The following is an 18,928-nucleotide window of genomic DNA, read 5'->3' on the forward strand; positions in this document are numbered from 1 at the left end:
AGACTGTTAATGTTATGTAATGTAATGTTAATTAGTGGGAGGCAGCAGAGAGAAGACCATCCATCCATCCATCCATTTTCTACCGCTTATCACTTTCGAGGTACACCCCGGACAAGTCGACATGTCATCACAGGGCCAGCACAGATGGACAGTCAACATTCACACACCAGGGCCAATTTAAGTGTTGCCAATCAATCTAAAGAGAAGACCATAAATGATAAAATGCCACAAATAACTGTCAACATAATCTCCGTTTCATCCGAAGTAATCTCTGAAACAGATGAATGATCCAAAGCAACAGGCCCTGATGTAAAGACGAGGCCCAGATCTTCGAAGGACAAAAAAAACCCCAAAAGGTTCCAAGCGTAAGAAGAATAGGCGCCGGATCAAAGTACAGGATTCTGGCAGCAATGAGAAGATTGGAAAGGAGGATAACAACGACCAGGACGGACGGAGAGGACCGCCAAGTTTGTAAAAGGATGTGCAAAATCCAGTAGGATGTCCAGCTGTGGACAGAGACTCGGGATGCCCTCAAAGAGGAGGACAGGAGAAGGCGTAAAGCAGAAAGAGAGGAGCTGAGGAAGAAACTCACAAAAAACTTTGGATTTTGTAGAACTCTTTTCGTGGATTACTTTTTTTTGGATTTTTCTATTTTTTGTGCTTCTTTCTTTTCTTTGTGTGTGACATCTTTTTTTTCACATTTGACTCTGGACAAGTGTTTGACATCAGTGTGGATTATTATTTTATGAAGGACACGATGCAACCATATAGGATTGATATCATTACTGCTGAAATTGTCTCCTACTTGTTATATTGCTAGGAGTAATTATGAGAACATAATTAAGGGGCTGGTGTGTCAGAGCCAGAAATGTGTATATAAGGTCACATGGTTGGTTTGTGGGTGTGTATTCACAGAACGGAAGTATTAGAGGTGGGCTCTATAAAAAGGGGCGTTGTTACTGCATTTGGCATGGCAAGAGGAGAAGGTTGAGCTAGATAACCATCATTTTTGTTGACTGCTGTTACACTCTATATTTATAAGAGACTTTGGACGCTTTAGCTTTATTGAAAGCTTTGGACACTTTCACTACATGCTGTCTACAGACAAACTTAGAAAACTTTCTTTTTATACATTCTGCTACTTCATTAAATCGAAACAAGAAGCGCGTCAGACATGTACTAAACCCAGCTTTGTACTTTCAAGCGACAGGCCGATGCGGAGTCACTATGGCAGGAATTGAGTCCATATAAAAACAGGGGCGTTATGGAAGGCAGCTTGAGTAAAAATTATGAAAAAATATATTTTTTACACCTCTAATGACAGAATTGATTTTTAGTACCCACGGTGAGAGAGAAGAGGAGCCCCCAAAAATCTGTTAGTTTAAAGGATTCACATATGAATTGCAGTTCAATGCATGCAAAAAGAATATCCAGAATAAAGTAAATAATAATTCAAACTAAGTTGTAATTGTTTTAAAAATGTTTTAATGTATTAATTTATTTCCTGACAGAATGATGTATTTAATGACCATTTAATTTATTGATAAAATTAACCATTGCCCTTTAAGAGGTGTTGAGCAGGATCAATGATCTGATTGCAGTGTGGACAAAAGTGGACAAAAATATTCAATTTTAAGCATTATTTCTTCATAAAAAATGACTTTATAACAGTTTTGTGTAATCCTGTTCATTAATAATAAAACAAACAGTGGAACATGAAAAGGCTATCAAAACTGTCCAAAAGAGATGCGGACGAATAAGTCGGAAGAGAGACAGATGGAATGAGGTGAGAAATATAGATAAGATAGAGAAGTAAAAAGACAGAGGATCAGACAGAGAGTAATAGTGCGGTGGTGGGCTCACAGCTTTGCTGATCAGATTTCATAAAGATCCACATGATTGCCTCATAACAGAGCAAACACAGGGAAAAATGAAATAGAGAGATGAAGCGGAGGAAGGCAGAGACATGATGAAAGTGATAAATACATGTCTGCCGTCCCTGTTGCTGCATTTTTTTGTTTTTTCACCCTCCCAATGAGCTTAATTTATTTGATTATCCCACCTGTAATTTGCAAAGAAGAGAAAAAATAGAGACAATGGCAATGACAGAAGGAGGATTATTCACATACAAATCTCTGATTGGATGCTGTTGGGTTTCTCCGCATTCGGTCCACATCGCTTCCCAGACCTGACAGTTTTCCCGCTGATTGATAGGAGAGAACCATGGTCTCATCGCTCTTTGCGAGCAGGATTGGCAGGAGACCAGCAGAGGCTGGGATGCTGCTGTGCATGTGACTTACTCTGTCTGTGTGACCTGCTGAATGACTGAGAATGACTGCTAAGACAGATCTAACACGCCCGGTACTCATTTTTCATGTGCAAATCCTGCATTTACCTCCGAGAAGCATGGCTTTGCTTAAAAAGGTCAATCAGTTATTGACCTTTTTAGTAGACTTCATTCCGTCAGCCCTAACTTTATGTCCGACACGGTGCCACTCCCAAGTGTGCCAAATGTCGTTTTTAGTCGATTCAGAGTTTCTCGGAGTAGAAGCGATCGCGTTTCATGAGGATTAGAGAAACATTGGGGATTGGGAGTCAGTCCAAATCATTTGTACTTTTCTACAGCGTTTGTCTCCAAACAAAATTCGGAATAGATGACTTGAGCAGAACAATGGCTACAACGTTGAACGTCAAAAGTAGATATACAAACTTACCAAAGTCAGACAAATGACTGTAATACATTACAACGTTGTCAAACTTGTTTTCATTAGGCCTTTTTTCACCAGATGTTTAGTCACTTTAAGTTCCTAGAAAGTGTAATTATGAGAATAAAAGTTCCTGTAGACTTGTGTGGTTTGTGTTTCCACCGCATTTCACAGTTCAGGGTAGTTTATACAAATCGGGCTGATGACGTATGGATGGGTGGTTTAGTATATTTATACACTGATATCATGTAAATAAATAGACAAGCAAATGTTTTATGTTATTTACCTTTGTTCCACTTGTCCTTCATTTCACATTTCTTTTCAAGCTACGAGGTCAGAATCCCATGTGTGCAGCTCGCCTCACCGCTACAAAGTCTAGCTAAATACTTTATATTCCTCGTTAAATATGTTTGAAAGAGTCCGTCCACTTCTGTAACAGTAGCTTTGCGCATGAAATTAAGTCTTTAAAATACATAAACAACACTTAACTGCAAACTACAGCTGGGTAAAACACTGCAAAATAGTTCCACTACTCAGCATTCTTCGACACACAGATGCCCCTCAAAGGTTCCTGCAAGTCAAAAAGTTATTTTAGTTTTTCTTTCTCTCCAATGTCGAGTATGTTGTAATAGAAATACACAAGCAATTAAAGATAAACAAGTTGTCCTAGCATACTCTAATGGCGGCTGAAACTTTGACTTCAAAGTTTTAGAAACGCCTCAAATGTGTTCAACCAATCAGCGTTCGACAGCACAGCCCACGCCTCTAAGGTTCCTAAACTTCTGAAAGTCCCACCTCGCTAATAGGAACTAAAAATTGTTTCTGTTGAACTAAACCTACCCATGGTTTTTGGTGGAAACACAGGGGGTACTCTATTTACTCGGGTTAGCGGAAAAGTTCCTGTAAAGATTCTTGAGGTTAACAGAAAAGTTCCTGTAAAGGTTCTTGAGGTGGAAAAAAGCGTATTGAGGGCCACATCACAGTTATGGCTGCTTGTATCAGTAAATACAATATCAAAATAACTGTATAAGGATTGACTTCATGCTTTTATTAACACAATTGCTTATGCATTTGATTGTTTCTGTTTTTACTTATACTGTAAAACAAATCTGTATATTTTACAGTACAAACTGGCAGCTCAGTTGCCAGAATTGTACTGTACAATGTAAAGTGGTTTTTTTTACAGCATATTACTGTGAATGAAAAAAACATACACCTGTTTTTTCTAGCAACTGAGCTGCCACTTTTTAGCTGAAAATACATTTTCATTTATAAAGTGTAGATTTTTTAAATAAAAATATATTTTTGTATATTGTCTCAAATGGCTTTACAAAATCACAAAGAAATCTCTTGATCCCAACCCACATCTGGGCAAGGAAAAATTCAAAATACCCCAGCTGGGGAAAAAGAAGAAAAACCTTGAGAAGACAGATGTAGACACCCACCTTACATTGCAACTGGACTGTTCCCTTTGTCTTAGAAGACGTTTCTCCTCTCATCGGAGCAGGCTTCTTCACGACATTGGTCAGATCTAGTCTGAGCCCTGGTGCCAAGACCCAAACTATTTATAGTCTAACACGAGGAGGGGTGCATGCTTACGAAAGAATGACTTCACTGTATTGTGTTGTGAAAAACAAGTGTTAAGATCCAAAGTAGCAACACCTCTGTCAACGCCAAGAGCAGTCATTATTATTGAATTCCCCTTGTTAGCATTGAGGTATATTATGTGGGAACACGATCACTGTAAAAGCACGTCAGTCGTTAGAATGGAATCACCCTTCAGTTGTACCAATGGCACCAGTGGGCACCTGAAACCAGAAAAGTGTTTAATGTCCTGTTGTTATCTGTCAGAGGCTCAACTGTTGAATGTTTTAGGAGCATTGCATCATTGTATGTGGTGGATAGGTGGTGTCACAGACTACCTCCTACGGTATGTTCTGGAATGTTTTTTTCAACTCTTGTGTAGACGACTTCCCTTACTTCACTTTCGAACCAGAAAGTGTACAGAACCTTGTACAGAATCTATACATTTTAGTCCTCAAAAGAGTGCTGTTTCTCTTTGAGATGCAAGTAGTCTTGCCCTGAAGAGTGTTAGCCTGTCTGCATTGTGACATGTGTCTGCTTAGTGCTTGTTTTTTTGTTCCCCCAAAATATAAATCAGTGCATTTGTCACTGCACTGCACAGTTTACAAAAGAATACTTTTCTGGGTATGGAGTGTCCGGTCTTTGGGGAGCACTAACTGTTGTCTTAGGGCAGGTGTCGTCAACCCAAAATGTTAAAAGAGCCATAATGGACCAAAAAAATAAAAATAAAAAATCTGTATGGAGCTGCAAAAAATTAAAAGCCTTATATAAGTGTACAGCTCCACTAATGGACATTGGAGTGTTACTTTAGGTGTACAGCGCCACTAATGGACATTGGAGTGTTACTTTCAAGGGCAAAATTAAAGTATTGCTAGAAACATAATTTTATATAGGACTTTATTGTATTATATGTATAGTACATGTTCCAAAAAGAAAAAAGCATAAAACACCACCAGAATTAGAGATATTACAAGTCAAAGTGATGAAGCTTAGTGTTACGCTCATGACTTGGTGTAACTAAACATTACCTTAAAAGATGAAGGCAATTGCATTTTATTGATATTTGAAATGTATCCAATGTTTATAAATTAATATTTAAATATACTAAATGTAAAAAAAGGGAATAAATATTCAAAATAAGATCATTAAATGAAATCTAGTTTGGTTACGCCATCATGAGCACAACACAAGGTTGTAAAAGTTTCAACTACAATTCTAAATAAGATGTCAAAAGCAAACTGAAATCAAATACACACAGCTTAAAGATTGATCAATACCTATTTAAATTTAGTAATACATAAATATGATGATTTATCAAAATATAAAAGAAATATACCTGAACAGAACGCTCATGATGGTTACACCAAAAAGTAATGCTATTAATCACGTTTTTACAAGTTTTTGGGGCATTTTTATGCTATTTCCAAGCATCTCCTTTTTATTATTGTTGATTTTAAATGGTCAAACTAATGCATATTATATATGCATGCCCTAGTAAACAAAAAAAAAGTCATATTTTTTTGATTGTTACATTTTGAAGTACATTTGTGCAGGTGGGTGCGAATGTACCCATTACCAGAGCTGTACACATAAGTGTTGTAATGAAGGCAACACATGATGTGTCTATTTTAGCTATATTAGCCTGCTATCAAAGGCTGACGCAAATCTTTGTTGACAGAAATGTTGTATTTTAATTTTTATTCTACACATTTTTGCAACATTGAAAATCATTAGTAAAATGGAGGCTTCTCACAGGTTGAGATATATTCTGGAAATTACTGGCTCAGAATGGCCAAAGGTATAGATGTGTGTGTCCAAGTTTAAAGAAACAGCAGGCTGTCTTCTTCTAATGGATTTATTACAATCTTTGGAAGCTGGGTAATGTTTGCTGTGGTCTGGAACAAAATTGCACACAAACAACTATGAGAAATGTAGCCAATATTACATACAGATAATGTGTCATGAGACATGCGAATATAAATTAAATACACAGAGGACATTAATGAAATTAAATGAGCGCAAATATACGTACAAACAAGGCATAGTGATGCAATATGTACATACAGCAAGCCTAAATAGCATGTTAGCATCGAATAGCTTGCTGTCGTGCACTGACCAAATATGCCTGATTAGCACTCCACACAAGTCAATAACATCAACAAAGCTCACCTTTGCGCATTCACGCACAGCATAAAAAGTTTGGTAGGCAAAATGAGACAAAGAAGGAGTGGCATAAAACCCGTCTTTCTGTGGCAGCATCGAAAAAAGTTGTACATGTAAACAAACTACGATGAGTTCAAGGATCGCTGAAATTAGTAGGACAAAACGGCGCTCGCCAAATACTGTCATTCGTGAAGCATAAATAATATAAACAGTGGGATTTCTAACAATTAGGAAGGTTTGTGTCATGTTTGTCCTCCTCCGGAAACCATAGTAAAACAAAAAATATATATATTTTTCATCTTTTTCCATTTTCTCACATCTCAGAGATGGAAGGCAGCCACTTGGGTGGCGCTAAAGAGCATGCGGCTCTAGAGCCGTGGGTTGCTGACCCCCGTCTTAGTGTGTTGCTTAGTTTGAAGTGTATTGGAATGTTGTGTTAGTTAAAGGGGAACTACACTTTTTTGGGAATTTTGCCTATCGTTCACAATCATTATGAAAGACATGACGGCCGACGGATTTTTTTTAATGCATTCTAAATGTTAAATAAATACAATCAAAAGTCTGCTTACAATAGAGCCTATTGCAGCCGTTCAGTTCAGCTTATAGGGCCCCCCAAAAATCTCCAAACACCTCAATTAGGTGTTAGGTTTTATATACATGATGTAAGTATAAATGTAATGTAGTAACAGGCACATTTATAATTACATTTAAAATGTACGTATTTTGATTATTTTAAGCTTTTTTTTCCTTTATCACTGATTTCTGCTCACTGCAGACTTTATGAGAGCCAACAAACATAATAAAACATCATGTCATTAGGATGTCGACTGCTGGGATGTTCATATACCGTATTTTTCGGACTATAAGTCGCAGTTTTTTTCATAGTTTGGCCGAGACTTATACTCAGGAGCGACTTATGTGTGAAATTATTAACACATTACCGTAAAATATATAGTGATGCATGCTTGGTTAGTGTTTAGAGTCATATCCAGCAATTGCGACAACGACTCTTTACTGTCAACTGAGTTTCTTTTTTTATTGATTTCTGCTGGTGGTGTGCCTCCGTATTTTTTCAAAGCAAACAATGTGCCTTGGCTCAAAAAAAGGTGAAAAATACTGCTTTAGAGGACTGACAAACACATACGGTACAATATGAGCATGGTTAAAAATGATGGCCACAATCAAACAGAATGTCTTTGTAGGACTTTGGGTGGGACTTGACAACCAATTGTCAATGATCCATTGACCTTTTGTTGAATGTTTAAAAATCATTGACGTTTTTATACACTACATGTTTGGTAGCATTTCTTATAAATCATTTTAAAGAAAAACTCTGAGGGTGGCACAATTTTTTTTTTATTACAGACAATGGGAAATTATGAATATTGGTTCCACTGTCAATGTGTCTGTAGTCCTTTTTTTAACACTTACATGAGTTCTTGTGGTTCCTTTCCTGATAAGGGCTACAGTATTGTGCAATGACCACAAATCCAAAGCAGCTCCAATAGTGTGGCAGCTGTCACAGCACCGGGATGCCAATTATCACATCTGACCGTATGCCATCACTAAGAAAAGGGCCTCTCTTTGACTCTTGCCTTATTATGGAGTCGAGCAAGAAATGAGAAGTTTGCGCAGCAGAGAGATAAAGTAAATGACCACAGAGGGAGGAAAAAAAAGCCAACAGAATGGTGGAAGGATTTTAATGAGGAAGGCAACATGTGCAGTGAAACGATACCTTGAAAGCAGCACAAAAAGACAAGACACAGAAAAGGCAGAAGGAAGAAGACAAAACCCTAGGCGGCCATGGTTCTATTAAGAAAGCCCAGAAAAATCTTCTTGCCTGTCAAATTTATGTCCTACATATTTTGTTTCCGGCTAATTAGTATTTACAAACAAAGACCCCACCCCCCCGGAGGCAAGGGGCAGCTTCAATCCTTCCTCAATTAGATATTTTACATCACTCATCATCATGGTGTCATTCAGTGCTTTGTCCATACAGAATGTTCTATTTTTTACAGCAGCAGCAGCAGCAGATTGAGAATAGCGAAGACAGTCACCTCTTCACATAAACATACATTTAAAGTGTTTTACATTTTAGGTTGTTTTGCCACATTCTTCTAACAGGACATGCAGAGGAAACTATTGAGTGAATGTGCAGCATTGTACAGTTGCATAAATATTATACATTCTATTGCCTTGCATTTGTAGTTTCTTTCGACCGGGGGTCAGCAATCCGCGGCTCTCGAGCCACATGCCATGGAGCAGCATTTTTAAAAAAGTTATGAAAATGGAAAAAGATGGGGGAAAATATTTTGTAGTATGTTTTTTGTTTGAGGACAAACATGACACAAATCTTCCCAATTGTTAGAAAGCCCCCTGTTTAATATGTTTGTGTGTATGCTTCACTGATGAGAGTATTTGGTGAACATCGTTTTGTCCGACTAATTTTGGCGGTTCTTAAACCCACCATAGTGTGCACTGTGACGCAACAGTTTGTTTACATGTAAAATCTTCCACTCCTTCTTTGTCTCATGTTGTCCACCAAACTTTTTATACTGTGCGTGAATGCACAAAGGTGTTCTTTGTTGATGTTATTGACTTGTTGGAGTGCTAATCAGGCATATTTGGTCAGTGCATGACTGCAAGCTAATCAATGCTAACACGCTATTTAGGCTAGCTGTATGTGCATATGGCATCATTATGTCTCATTTGTAGGTATATTTGAGCTCATTTAATATCCTTTACTTTTGCCCTCTCTGTATATAATTTACTTTTGCATGTCTAATGACACATTATCTGCATGTAATATTGGCTGCATTTCAGATGTTTGTGTGCCATGTTGTTCCAGACCACAGCAAACATTACCTAGCTTGCTAAAGATTGTAATAACTCTATTAGAAGAAGACAGCATGCTGTTTCCTTTAACTTGGACACACACATCTATACCATTGGCCAGTAATCTCCTTGAGTTATATCACCTTCTGAGTAGCCTCTGATTTACTAATGGTTTCTAATGTTGTAAAAATGTGTAGAATAAATAATACATTTCAACATTTCTGTCAACGAAGATTTGCTTCAGCCTGCGACACATAGTCATTTTGATAGTAGGCTATTATAGCTAATATAGATACCCTTTGTCATGTGTTGCCTTCATTATAAGACTTATATAAGACTTTTAAAGTAATTTTGATAGTAGGCTATTAAAGCTAATATAGACACTTACGTCATGTGTTGCCTTCATTATAAGATTTATATACGGCTTTTCATTTTTTGCGGCTCCAGACAGATTTGTTTTTTGTAGTTTTGGTCCAATATAGCTCTTTCAACGTTCTGGGTTGCCGACCCCTGCTTTAGACTTTGGACAGAATACAACAGGAATATATTAGACGATAGAGAATACTAAACATTTTGAAAAAGACGGGCCATCTGATATCCGAGGTCTAGATGTTTGTAAAGGGGTCCTGGGTCGAGGTGTGAGTTCCTTTCTAACGACAGCTTTGTCCTCTAAGTACATTTGTGATGAAGTTAGAACCTATACCTAAAGAAATAATACTTAAATGAACCCTTAAAGGCTGCTCTAGCGTCAATTAGCTTGTGTCCCCTCTGATGGCGTCTTGATTCGTTTATACCTCTTCCATGGGGGTTTGTTTGCAATTTTCTTCCAAAATGTTAGATGCAGTCAGTACGTATCCATGCACTAAATTAGTCAGATTTCTGAAATAGTTAGGCTGTGAATAAGCATTTTACAACCCATGAAAACACCTCATCTGATTGTGTTCGGTTTTTGAAAAGTCGAAGTAACACACCTGGATTATGCGATTCAAAACCAGATCTCTCGAAGGGGTGTGTGCCGCCTAAGGGAACCCTTAGGCACCAGTCTCAACGCGCGGGATACAACCCAGAAGCAGATACCATTCAATAAAAACATAAGCAACAATTGGAATGAAGAGGAGATTGTTTATTTGTTTTATGAATTAAAAGAACAGAACAATTTGAAGTGCATCGATGGTAGAAAAAAGAAACTGACATTTAAGAAGAAAATGTAGAATTTAGCAAGTATTTTAGAAGGCAACGAATAAAGCGTTCACAAACCTCTTCACTCTGCAGTTTTGCACTCCAAACTGATTAACGATAACTCTGCATTCCACACAACTGGCAAGATAGTCCAGATCAATAGCAACTTTCATCTGGAACACTATCATTCGGGACACAATCTGTCTTTTCCTTTGGATTTAAGACTCCTTCCATCAATCCAGAGAGCCTTATGAATGAACTCAGAGACATTTAAAAGTTTTGTTTCCATGATCCTCCGGCCGAAAATGTATTTGAAAAAACCCTCCCGCCGGTCTTTCTTTGCTTTGAACCTGCATCCACTCAAATAAATTCTTGGTAGTAGCATCATGTTCATAGCGCAGTGTTTTTCAACCACTGTGTGTATCTATGAGATACAGTCTGGTGTGCCGTGGGAGATTATCTAATTTCACCTATTTGGGTTAAAAATATTTTTTGCAAACCAGTAATTATAGTCTGCAAATTAAGGGCTGTTGTTGAGTGTCAGTGCTGTCTAGAGCTCAGCAGATTAGCCGTGTAATACTCTTCCATATCAGTAGGTGGCAGCCGGTAGCTATTTGCTTTGTAGATGTCGGAAACAGCGGGAGGCAGCGTCCAGGTAAAAAGGTGTCTAATGCTTAAACCAAAAATAAACAAAAGGTGAGTGCCCCTAAGAAAAGGCATTGAAGCTTAGGGATGGCTATGCAGAACGAAAGTAAAACTGAACTGGCTACAAAGTAAACAAAAACAGAATGCTGGACGACAGCAAAGACTTACTGTAGAGCAAAGACGGCGTCCACAAAGTACATCCGAACATGACATGACAATCAACAATGTCCCCACAAAGAAGGATAAAACAACTGACATATTCTTGATTGCTAAAACAAAGTAGATGCGGAAAATATGGCTCAAAGGAAGACATGAAACTGCTACAGGAAAATACCAAAAAAGAGAAAAAAAACACTACACACAGGAAAACAGCAAAAAACTCCAAATAAGTCACGGCGTGATGTGACAGGTCGTGACAGTACACCTACTTTGAGACTAGAGCTATAGTGATGCATGGTTGGTTATGGTTTAAAGTCATATCCAACAATTGCGACCACGACTTTTTACTGTAAACTGATTATCGTTTTTTTTATGATTTCTGCTGGTGGTGTGCCTCCGGTTATTTTCAATGAAAAAAATGCCCTTTGGCTCAAAAAAGGTTGAAAAACACTTTCATAGCGCAATCCAAGATAATTTCTTGATGCTGTCTGCTATTTAACATCAGTATAGCCATTAGAGACATAATATTTGTAATCTGTGCCAATTTTACAACGACCATAAGCTACCACAGAGCTAAACTGTTGTGACTTTAGCCACAGATGTATTTTCACACGTAAGTGTGAAAATACAAAAAAAATAACTATTTGAAAAATCTGACTAACTTAGTGGATGGAGACGTTTTGTTTGCAACCACAACTGTCGTTGACCAGCTATTAGCTTCCTGTATGTAGTGGTTCTAGTAAACAATAGCGACTGAAGCGACATCCACATTGTAGTTGGAGCTGGAAGTAGTCATTTTGAAACAAAGGTCACTTTTACTGTTCTTATTGCTACGTAACTAGAGAAGTCAAAGCCGTCAGTCACGCAAGTTAGGGGATGTGAGAGCATATTTCGGCCAAAAGTCTGACCATCCTAATTATTGGTGATTGTTGTGGCATTTGAGCCACTTTTCTTCACTTTCTGAGCATTTTTGATATGTCTAATTTGACTTAACTTTTCACTTTCCTTTTCTTTTACGCACTGCCATCAGAATATCTGCTTAAAAGACATCATCAAAGGAGCAAACTTTAGAACTGTTTTTAAAGTTTAGAATTTTAATAATTAAACCTAACTTCTTAGATTTGGTTAACAGTCAACAACCAGTCTACTATAGACAAAATATAATATATAACTCTGCGAGAAGGGAAGACAGAGGTGATTAATTTATTTTTCCTAATATTTTCGGGAGCTACTTGCTGATCTACCTTTAACCTCTGTTGTCACTCATTCTTACTCCCTCTCACATGAGTGCACTGTCCTTTGGTCGCCCTCTGGTGGTTGGCTGACTGGGTTGTGAACGTGCTTGGTTTGAAATGCAGCGCAGCCTGTTTTTTAAACGTTGATATCGCCGACGATCAGTCTCATTTAATCGTACCTGCCAAAATTGTGATCACGATTAAAGTTATATTAATTGTGCAGCCCTAATATGTAGTACCAAACATTTGTCACTAAGTGTCAGTAACGTCACATCAATGTAGACATAGCTTGGTAATTGGTGACCAAAAACAAAAAGTGACGTTGTAGCAACACACAGTATTTTTTTGTCACATGCTCGTAAATAGTTATCTTTTTGTTTTTGTACAGTATTAATAATTTATGGGAGTGTGTCTAAACCGCAAAATGTTATAACACGAACGCCGTAACATCAGGTTCATTTTAATTAAGGGTGATGGATAGATATAAGGCCGATAATTATCAAGCCGATATGAGGAAATTTAAAATTTTACAGATTCATCTCAAAACATTAAAATATATATTCGATAACTCATAAAATCCGATAATGTTGTGTACCGGGAAAAGGAAGGAGACGACACCACGGCAGAGCTGCGGTTCACCAGGTTTATTGAAACCCTTGATGAGTGTGTAGGGTGTGTATGCTACTTCAAGTGAATGAGTGAAGACGATGTGTAGAATTATCAATGTAAATGTTATCAGGGTTGTTGTAAGCGCGTGTTGGATGAATCCCTTCGTCAGTCCAGCGGGGCGAGGCAAAGAGGTTGTCCGTGGGAAGGCAAGCTGTGGGGGGCAGGAGAGACGCAACGATGTCCGTGTCCAAGCAGGGGTCGAGGATCGGGGGAGGCAGTCCAAAGTTCAGAGCGGAGTCGAGGCACAAAGCTCGATCACAGGGAAGAGGAATGACACTGCGGAAGACACAAGGGACATTAACTAGGGACACAAGGAAGGAGCACAGAGAAGGTGTGCAAGGTACAAGAGAGGGATGCCAGACGTGATGCTTACTGCGAAGATGGGCTACGTTCTGGCAAAGGTTCCACGGGTTCGCTGGTCTTTATGCCACTCCCTCTCATTAGTCCCAGGTGCGCAGATTCCTGATTGCCTGCGGCCTTGTCGTTGCGTGGTCGTGCTGCGCCCAGCGCGAGCAGGGGCGTGTCTGGGTGCGTTGACAGTGGAGGTGCTGGCAGCCCCAGCAGCCGGGGAAAAGCGGGTTCGGTCCGCGTCGTGACAGATAACTTAAGTAAAAAAATGCTCAAATGAGCCAAGATTATTCATATGTACTGCAGGTGGGTTAGGGTCAGCAATCAAGCGTGTTTGAGCTGTAAACGGCCCGTGGAAAACTTTCCCTGAGCTTAGTGTAAACAAATATGTCATCAATCGGGTGGGACATTTGAACTGTTTCAGAGGAATACATTTAGCTTGCTATTCGCACCAAACGTTCTGCAAACTTTCCGCAAACATCAGGCTTTAACACATCAAACCTTATCAGCCACCTGAAACGCCCGTATCCCTACGACGATGTTTACAATTTTTGAAAGCCTACGAAGAGACATGCGCTGAGAATGGGTCTGAGGAGCAAGCGTTTCCCAGCATGCCTTGTTGCTGTTACAATTATCACTTTTGACATTGTTATCATACATATTTAATATGTTATTTTGTCCAGACATACAGTAGCTTAACCGTTTTAAGTGATGTCATTTTTAGTTGTGCACAGTTAAATTATTGCTATTGCTAATCTCACTCTTATACATTGCTGAGAAACTCTTTCACTTGGTGTTACAGGCACCAAATTTGGTACACATGGGTTCCAGAACCTATTCTCTCAGAAAAGTATGTTACCAACATTGAAAAACAAAATTTGAAGTGGTGTAAGAAGTATAAGAACAATACTACTAATCTGGGGTTGGCTGTTGCATTAAAAATACAGTATGATTACATTTTTCCTCATAGGTACAGTAGGATAGGATGTCAATTTTCTGTCCACATTTTGCAATAAATGTATATAGTGTGGATTTTTTGGTGGTTGATTATTCAATCATTTAGTCCTCACATTTGGATGTATACTTAAGGCTGAAATTATATCATTTGCATCGCCCTCTGCATTTAGTCTTTTCGTGGCACGCTAAAGTGTGTCATTGCCAAACATTTTGCAACAATTTTGGTGGTACTCGGCACTATTTAGCCTCATTGTATTCTCAATACAACCTACTTCATCCAATCTAAATGGATCTAACCTCATGGGTAGCTGATTGATTGCCTGGAATTGTGGTAGGATTCTGTCTATCCCGGAATACCCACCCCAACTACACTCATAACAGATTGGGGGTGTCCTTAATTCTGCTTTTGTATCAGTCTGACAGAGGTAACACTTCCTCCAATCAGTTTTAGGAGTACAATTCAATGGATTAATTTTGAATGGTGTAAGACCAAAGAGCTATCTTTTTATCACCCATCCATCCATCCATTTTCTACCGCTCATTCCCTTCGGGGCCGCGGGTGGCGCTGGAGCCTATCTCAGCTTTTATCACCCAACCATACAAAATACATAAGCACATTGAGATGTGGCCTCTAGGGTCTATTGTAATACATAAAGTGTATATGTGACAGATAATAAAATATCATGTAACTGACATAAAAAATGTGTTCAAAAAAGTTTTTTCAAAAATGGTCGTCTGGTATGGTTCATAGTGTATACATAACAGGACACAAATAGTCACTAATATGTTGCTACTGTTTCTTTCCCAGGTTCAGGAGTGGCTATGCCTAAACTGTCAGATGCAGAGAGCGCTGGGGATGGACATGACCACACCCCGTTCCAAGAGTCAACAACAGATACACTCTCCTTCTCATGCTGCCAAACCAGAACCCGGACTCGATGCTTCTTCCCAGCCAACCCTTCAGACACAGATGCCTCCTGAGACACGACCTCCAGGGCAGACCCCTCCGGCCCCCGTCCCTTCTAAACAGACTCTCCTGCCTGGCTCAGGTCAGCGAGTGACAAAGTTGCCTCCGGGGGCAGTGCCTCTCCCTGGAATGGCCAAAGCCCCATCCCAGCCCGATTTGTCCCGAAACTCCCCCGCCCACCAGCCCCATCCGCCCCGCCAAGACCAGACACGCAGTGCAGGCAGCTCCCCCTCACGACAGCCCCCACCACCTGAGCAGACTTTTGGGAAATTATTTGGCTTTGGTGCTTCTCTCCTTAACCAAGCCAGTACGCTTATATCTGAGACCACTCAACCCCAACAACCACCCCCAAAACAATCGCCCAAACCAGGTGTAGGACCTGGAGCACCTAAACCCTCAGGATCTCAACCTACACAACAAGGTTCTCGAACTCCACCTCAGCAGCAGCATCAACAGCAGCAGCAGAGGGAGCAGCAGCCTGCTCCTCCAAAGTCTTCTAAACCCAAAGTTTGTTGTCCTCTTTGCAAGACGGTCCTCAACACCGGCAACAAAGCCGAACAACCCAACTATAATATCTGCACCCAGTGCCACTCCCAAGTCTGCAACATGTGCGGCTTCAACCCCACTCCTCACCTGGTGGAGGTAAGGCTCAGATTCGGTGTGTACAGTGCAACACTCCGCACACCATGCTTAAGGTTTTCCAAATGATTTATCGACACACTCCAATGAGAGATGCTGTGTCATATTATTACCCAGAGGGCCTTGTAGTTATGAATTTGTCCCTGTCTGGTGTCAGTAAGAAATGTCAGGATTCCTGTGCGGATGACAGAGTGTTTGGCTTCAGGTACCGTCAAATACCATGGATCACCTCTTTTCACCTCCCTTTATGTCGACTATTTTGATGCTCCTTTAGGCCCTTTTGTGTAATTTGCTGACTAATATTCCAGGATGTGATATAGGGCTGCACCACTATTGTCAAAATAATAATCACAATTATGTTTATCAATTTTGAAATCACGATTATTAATCACGATTATTTACTATGTTATGTAAAACACATTTGTATTGCCTTTTCTATTTTAAACCAACAGTATTGGAACAAGGATTTAATTTCAAAATTATACTTCAGTAATGATATTAATATTATAGTTAAACAAAAAATTTACAATAGAGAAGGGCTAACTAAAAACAAATATGCCATTGCAGAGTACGGTCATAAAGTCATGAAAAATACAATTATGCACAAAAGGCAGATACTACAAGGAACACACTGTACTGCGAACCAAATAAAACTTTATTACCGTATTTTTCAGACTATAAGTCGCAGTTTTTTTCTTACCGGGCTCCAGTGCAACTTATATATGTTTTTTTCCTTCTTTATTATGCATTTACGGCAGGTGCGACTTATACTCCGGTGCGACTTATACTCAGAAAAATACGGTACATCAATTACTTATGTGTGTCTTTGAGAGGTAATAATAATGGATTAGAATTATATAGCGCTTTTCTAGACACTCAAAGCGCTTCACAAAGAAGTGAGAACCCATCATTCAGTCACTCCACATTCACACCTGGTGGTGGTAAGCTACATTTGTAGCCACAGCTGCCCTGGGGTAGACTGCCAGTTTGCCCCTACGACCACCACCCATTATTCATTCACCAGTGTGAGCAGCACTGGGGGCAAGGGTGAAGTGTCCTGCCCAAGGATGGCAAGAGGTGCGGAGAAAACCTGCAACCCTCAAGTTTCTAGCACGGCTGCTCTACCAACCACGCCATTCCGCCCCGATTGGAATGATGGTGGAAAAATGTGGGGTCCCTTGGGCTAGGTTGATGTTACGGTAGTCTGTACTTTGGGCACACTCGCTTTTGTAGCTGTTCGTCGGGGCTTTGCGCCGGTGGCGGGTGGACCGCTCTGTGAGCAACCCTAACTCCATTTGGATTATTAGCTTCACGTTGTGGGCAAACGATGGCAATTGAGGAAAGAAGGAAAGTGTTTTCAATTGTATAACCTGTCGTCGCAACTTAATAATGGATTTACAGTAAATGTGCTTTGCCGTGCAGTTTGTTGGTTTATACGTGCGGGAGCATTTCCGGGTTTGCTGGAACGGGCGGGAGGGTGCCTAGAAAACGGCGAGATGTACGCGTGTGTTCTGGGGTTAATATGTAGGTCAGTCTACGGGAGATAAGGGCACCAATATAATAATGCATTAATTTTTCCGAACATTTTCGGGAGCTACAGGCGACTGGCTGATCAAGTGTCAGTCACCCTCTCACTCACTTAGTCTTACTCGCTCTCACATGAGTCCACTGTCTTTCGGTCTTCCCCAGGTGGTTGGCTGATTGTTGGTTGTGAATGTGCTTGAATTGATATGCAGCGGAGCCTGCTTTTTAAATGTTAATATCGTCGACGATCACCCTCATTCAATCGCAGCGTGCAAAATCGTGATCACGATTAAAATCTGATTTATTGTGCAGCCCTAATGTGATATGACGCAATGCTCTGAAAACACAGGAAATACATCTTTATCAAGTTGGAAGTGGTAGATCACCTCAATATTAATCAGTCAAGGCTTTCAAACTATTTGGACAAGTATTGAGACACAACTCTTAGACCATGTAGGTTTCGGGTCTTAGTTCCCGGTGGGAGCAGTAGAGGCAGACATTTTTTCGAAAATCCCATGGTTCACGGGATTCCCGGAAGAATCCTGTGGGATGGGAATCAACTTTACTATTAATCACGTGATTGAAACAGTACGGTAAGATAAGTTTAGCAGCAGACGGGAGCGGGAACCAACTGAAAGAAGCTAGGTCAGGCGCCACCATTTTGTAGTTTTCTCTAAATAAGCCCACATTGTAACGTAAGCCAAAAGAATGACACGGCCCAAGGCCAAGAGTGTTTCCAGCTGCTGCTTTGTGCCAGAAGGATTCAAATAACAGCAACAGAGGGAGTGAATACCAACGAAGAAACCGAAGTAAGAATTAACGACATATCCATCAGGGAAGTCTCAAATATTATTACATTTCATGAAAGTCGACCATTTTGGCATGATTGGTTGCAAAAAACCTGAAAAACCCCTCAAAGGCACAACAATGATACACCGTTGACGCACAGTCAACATTTTCTTTGTTTTGGTTACGCACGACTTCTAATGCTATTACATCAAAAGCCAGCACATCGAACTATTGTGTATGTTTTTCCTGACTCAATTGGGAAGGAAAGATACTTACAGAGACTAACAGAGTGAGGCTATAACAAAGCCTAATTATGCAATAAAATCCAATTGAAAGATAGCAATTATCATAGGCTTTCTGTAGTGCATCGCTGTTTTTCAAATGGGCAAAACTTGTCTTCTTTGGCATCTGGTTGTCTCAAGCACCAGTACAGGCCATTCACAGATTGCTATGGAAACAGAGATGGTTTTGTTTTTCCTACGTCCCTTTTCATGCTCCACTGCTAAGGAGCTGACAATCTACCAAACTTT

General features: G+C 39.8%; 1 protein-coding gene across 4 annotated transcripts in view; it reads left to right on the top strand.

The window, feature by feature from the left end:
* bsnb (bassoon (presynaptic cytomatrix protein) b) overlaps nt 1–18,928 on the top strand; it is a 250,468-nt gene that overhangs the window by 96,351 nt on the left and 135,189 nt on the right. For all 4 annotated transcript variants that reach the window (XM_061932822.2, XM_061932823.2, XM_061932824.2 and 1 more), the window contains exon 3: nt 15,288–16,088. In XM_061932822.2, coding sequence (XP_061788806.2) covers nt 15,288–16,088 — 801 coding nt within the window. The remainder of the gene's footprint in view (nt 1–15,287; nt 16,089–18,928) is intronic.

The sequence above is a fragment of the Nerophis lumbriciformis genome, linkage group LG38, assembly GCF_033978685.3.
Source record: "Nerophis lumbriciformis linkage group LG38, RoL_Nlum_v2.1, whole genome shotgun sequence".
In the NCBI taxonomy this organism is placed as follows: Eukaryota; Metazoa; Chordata; class Actinopteri; order Syngnathiformes; family Syngnathidae; genus Nerophis; species Nerophis lumbriciformis.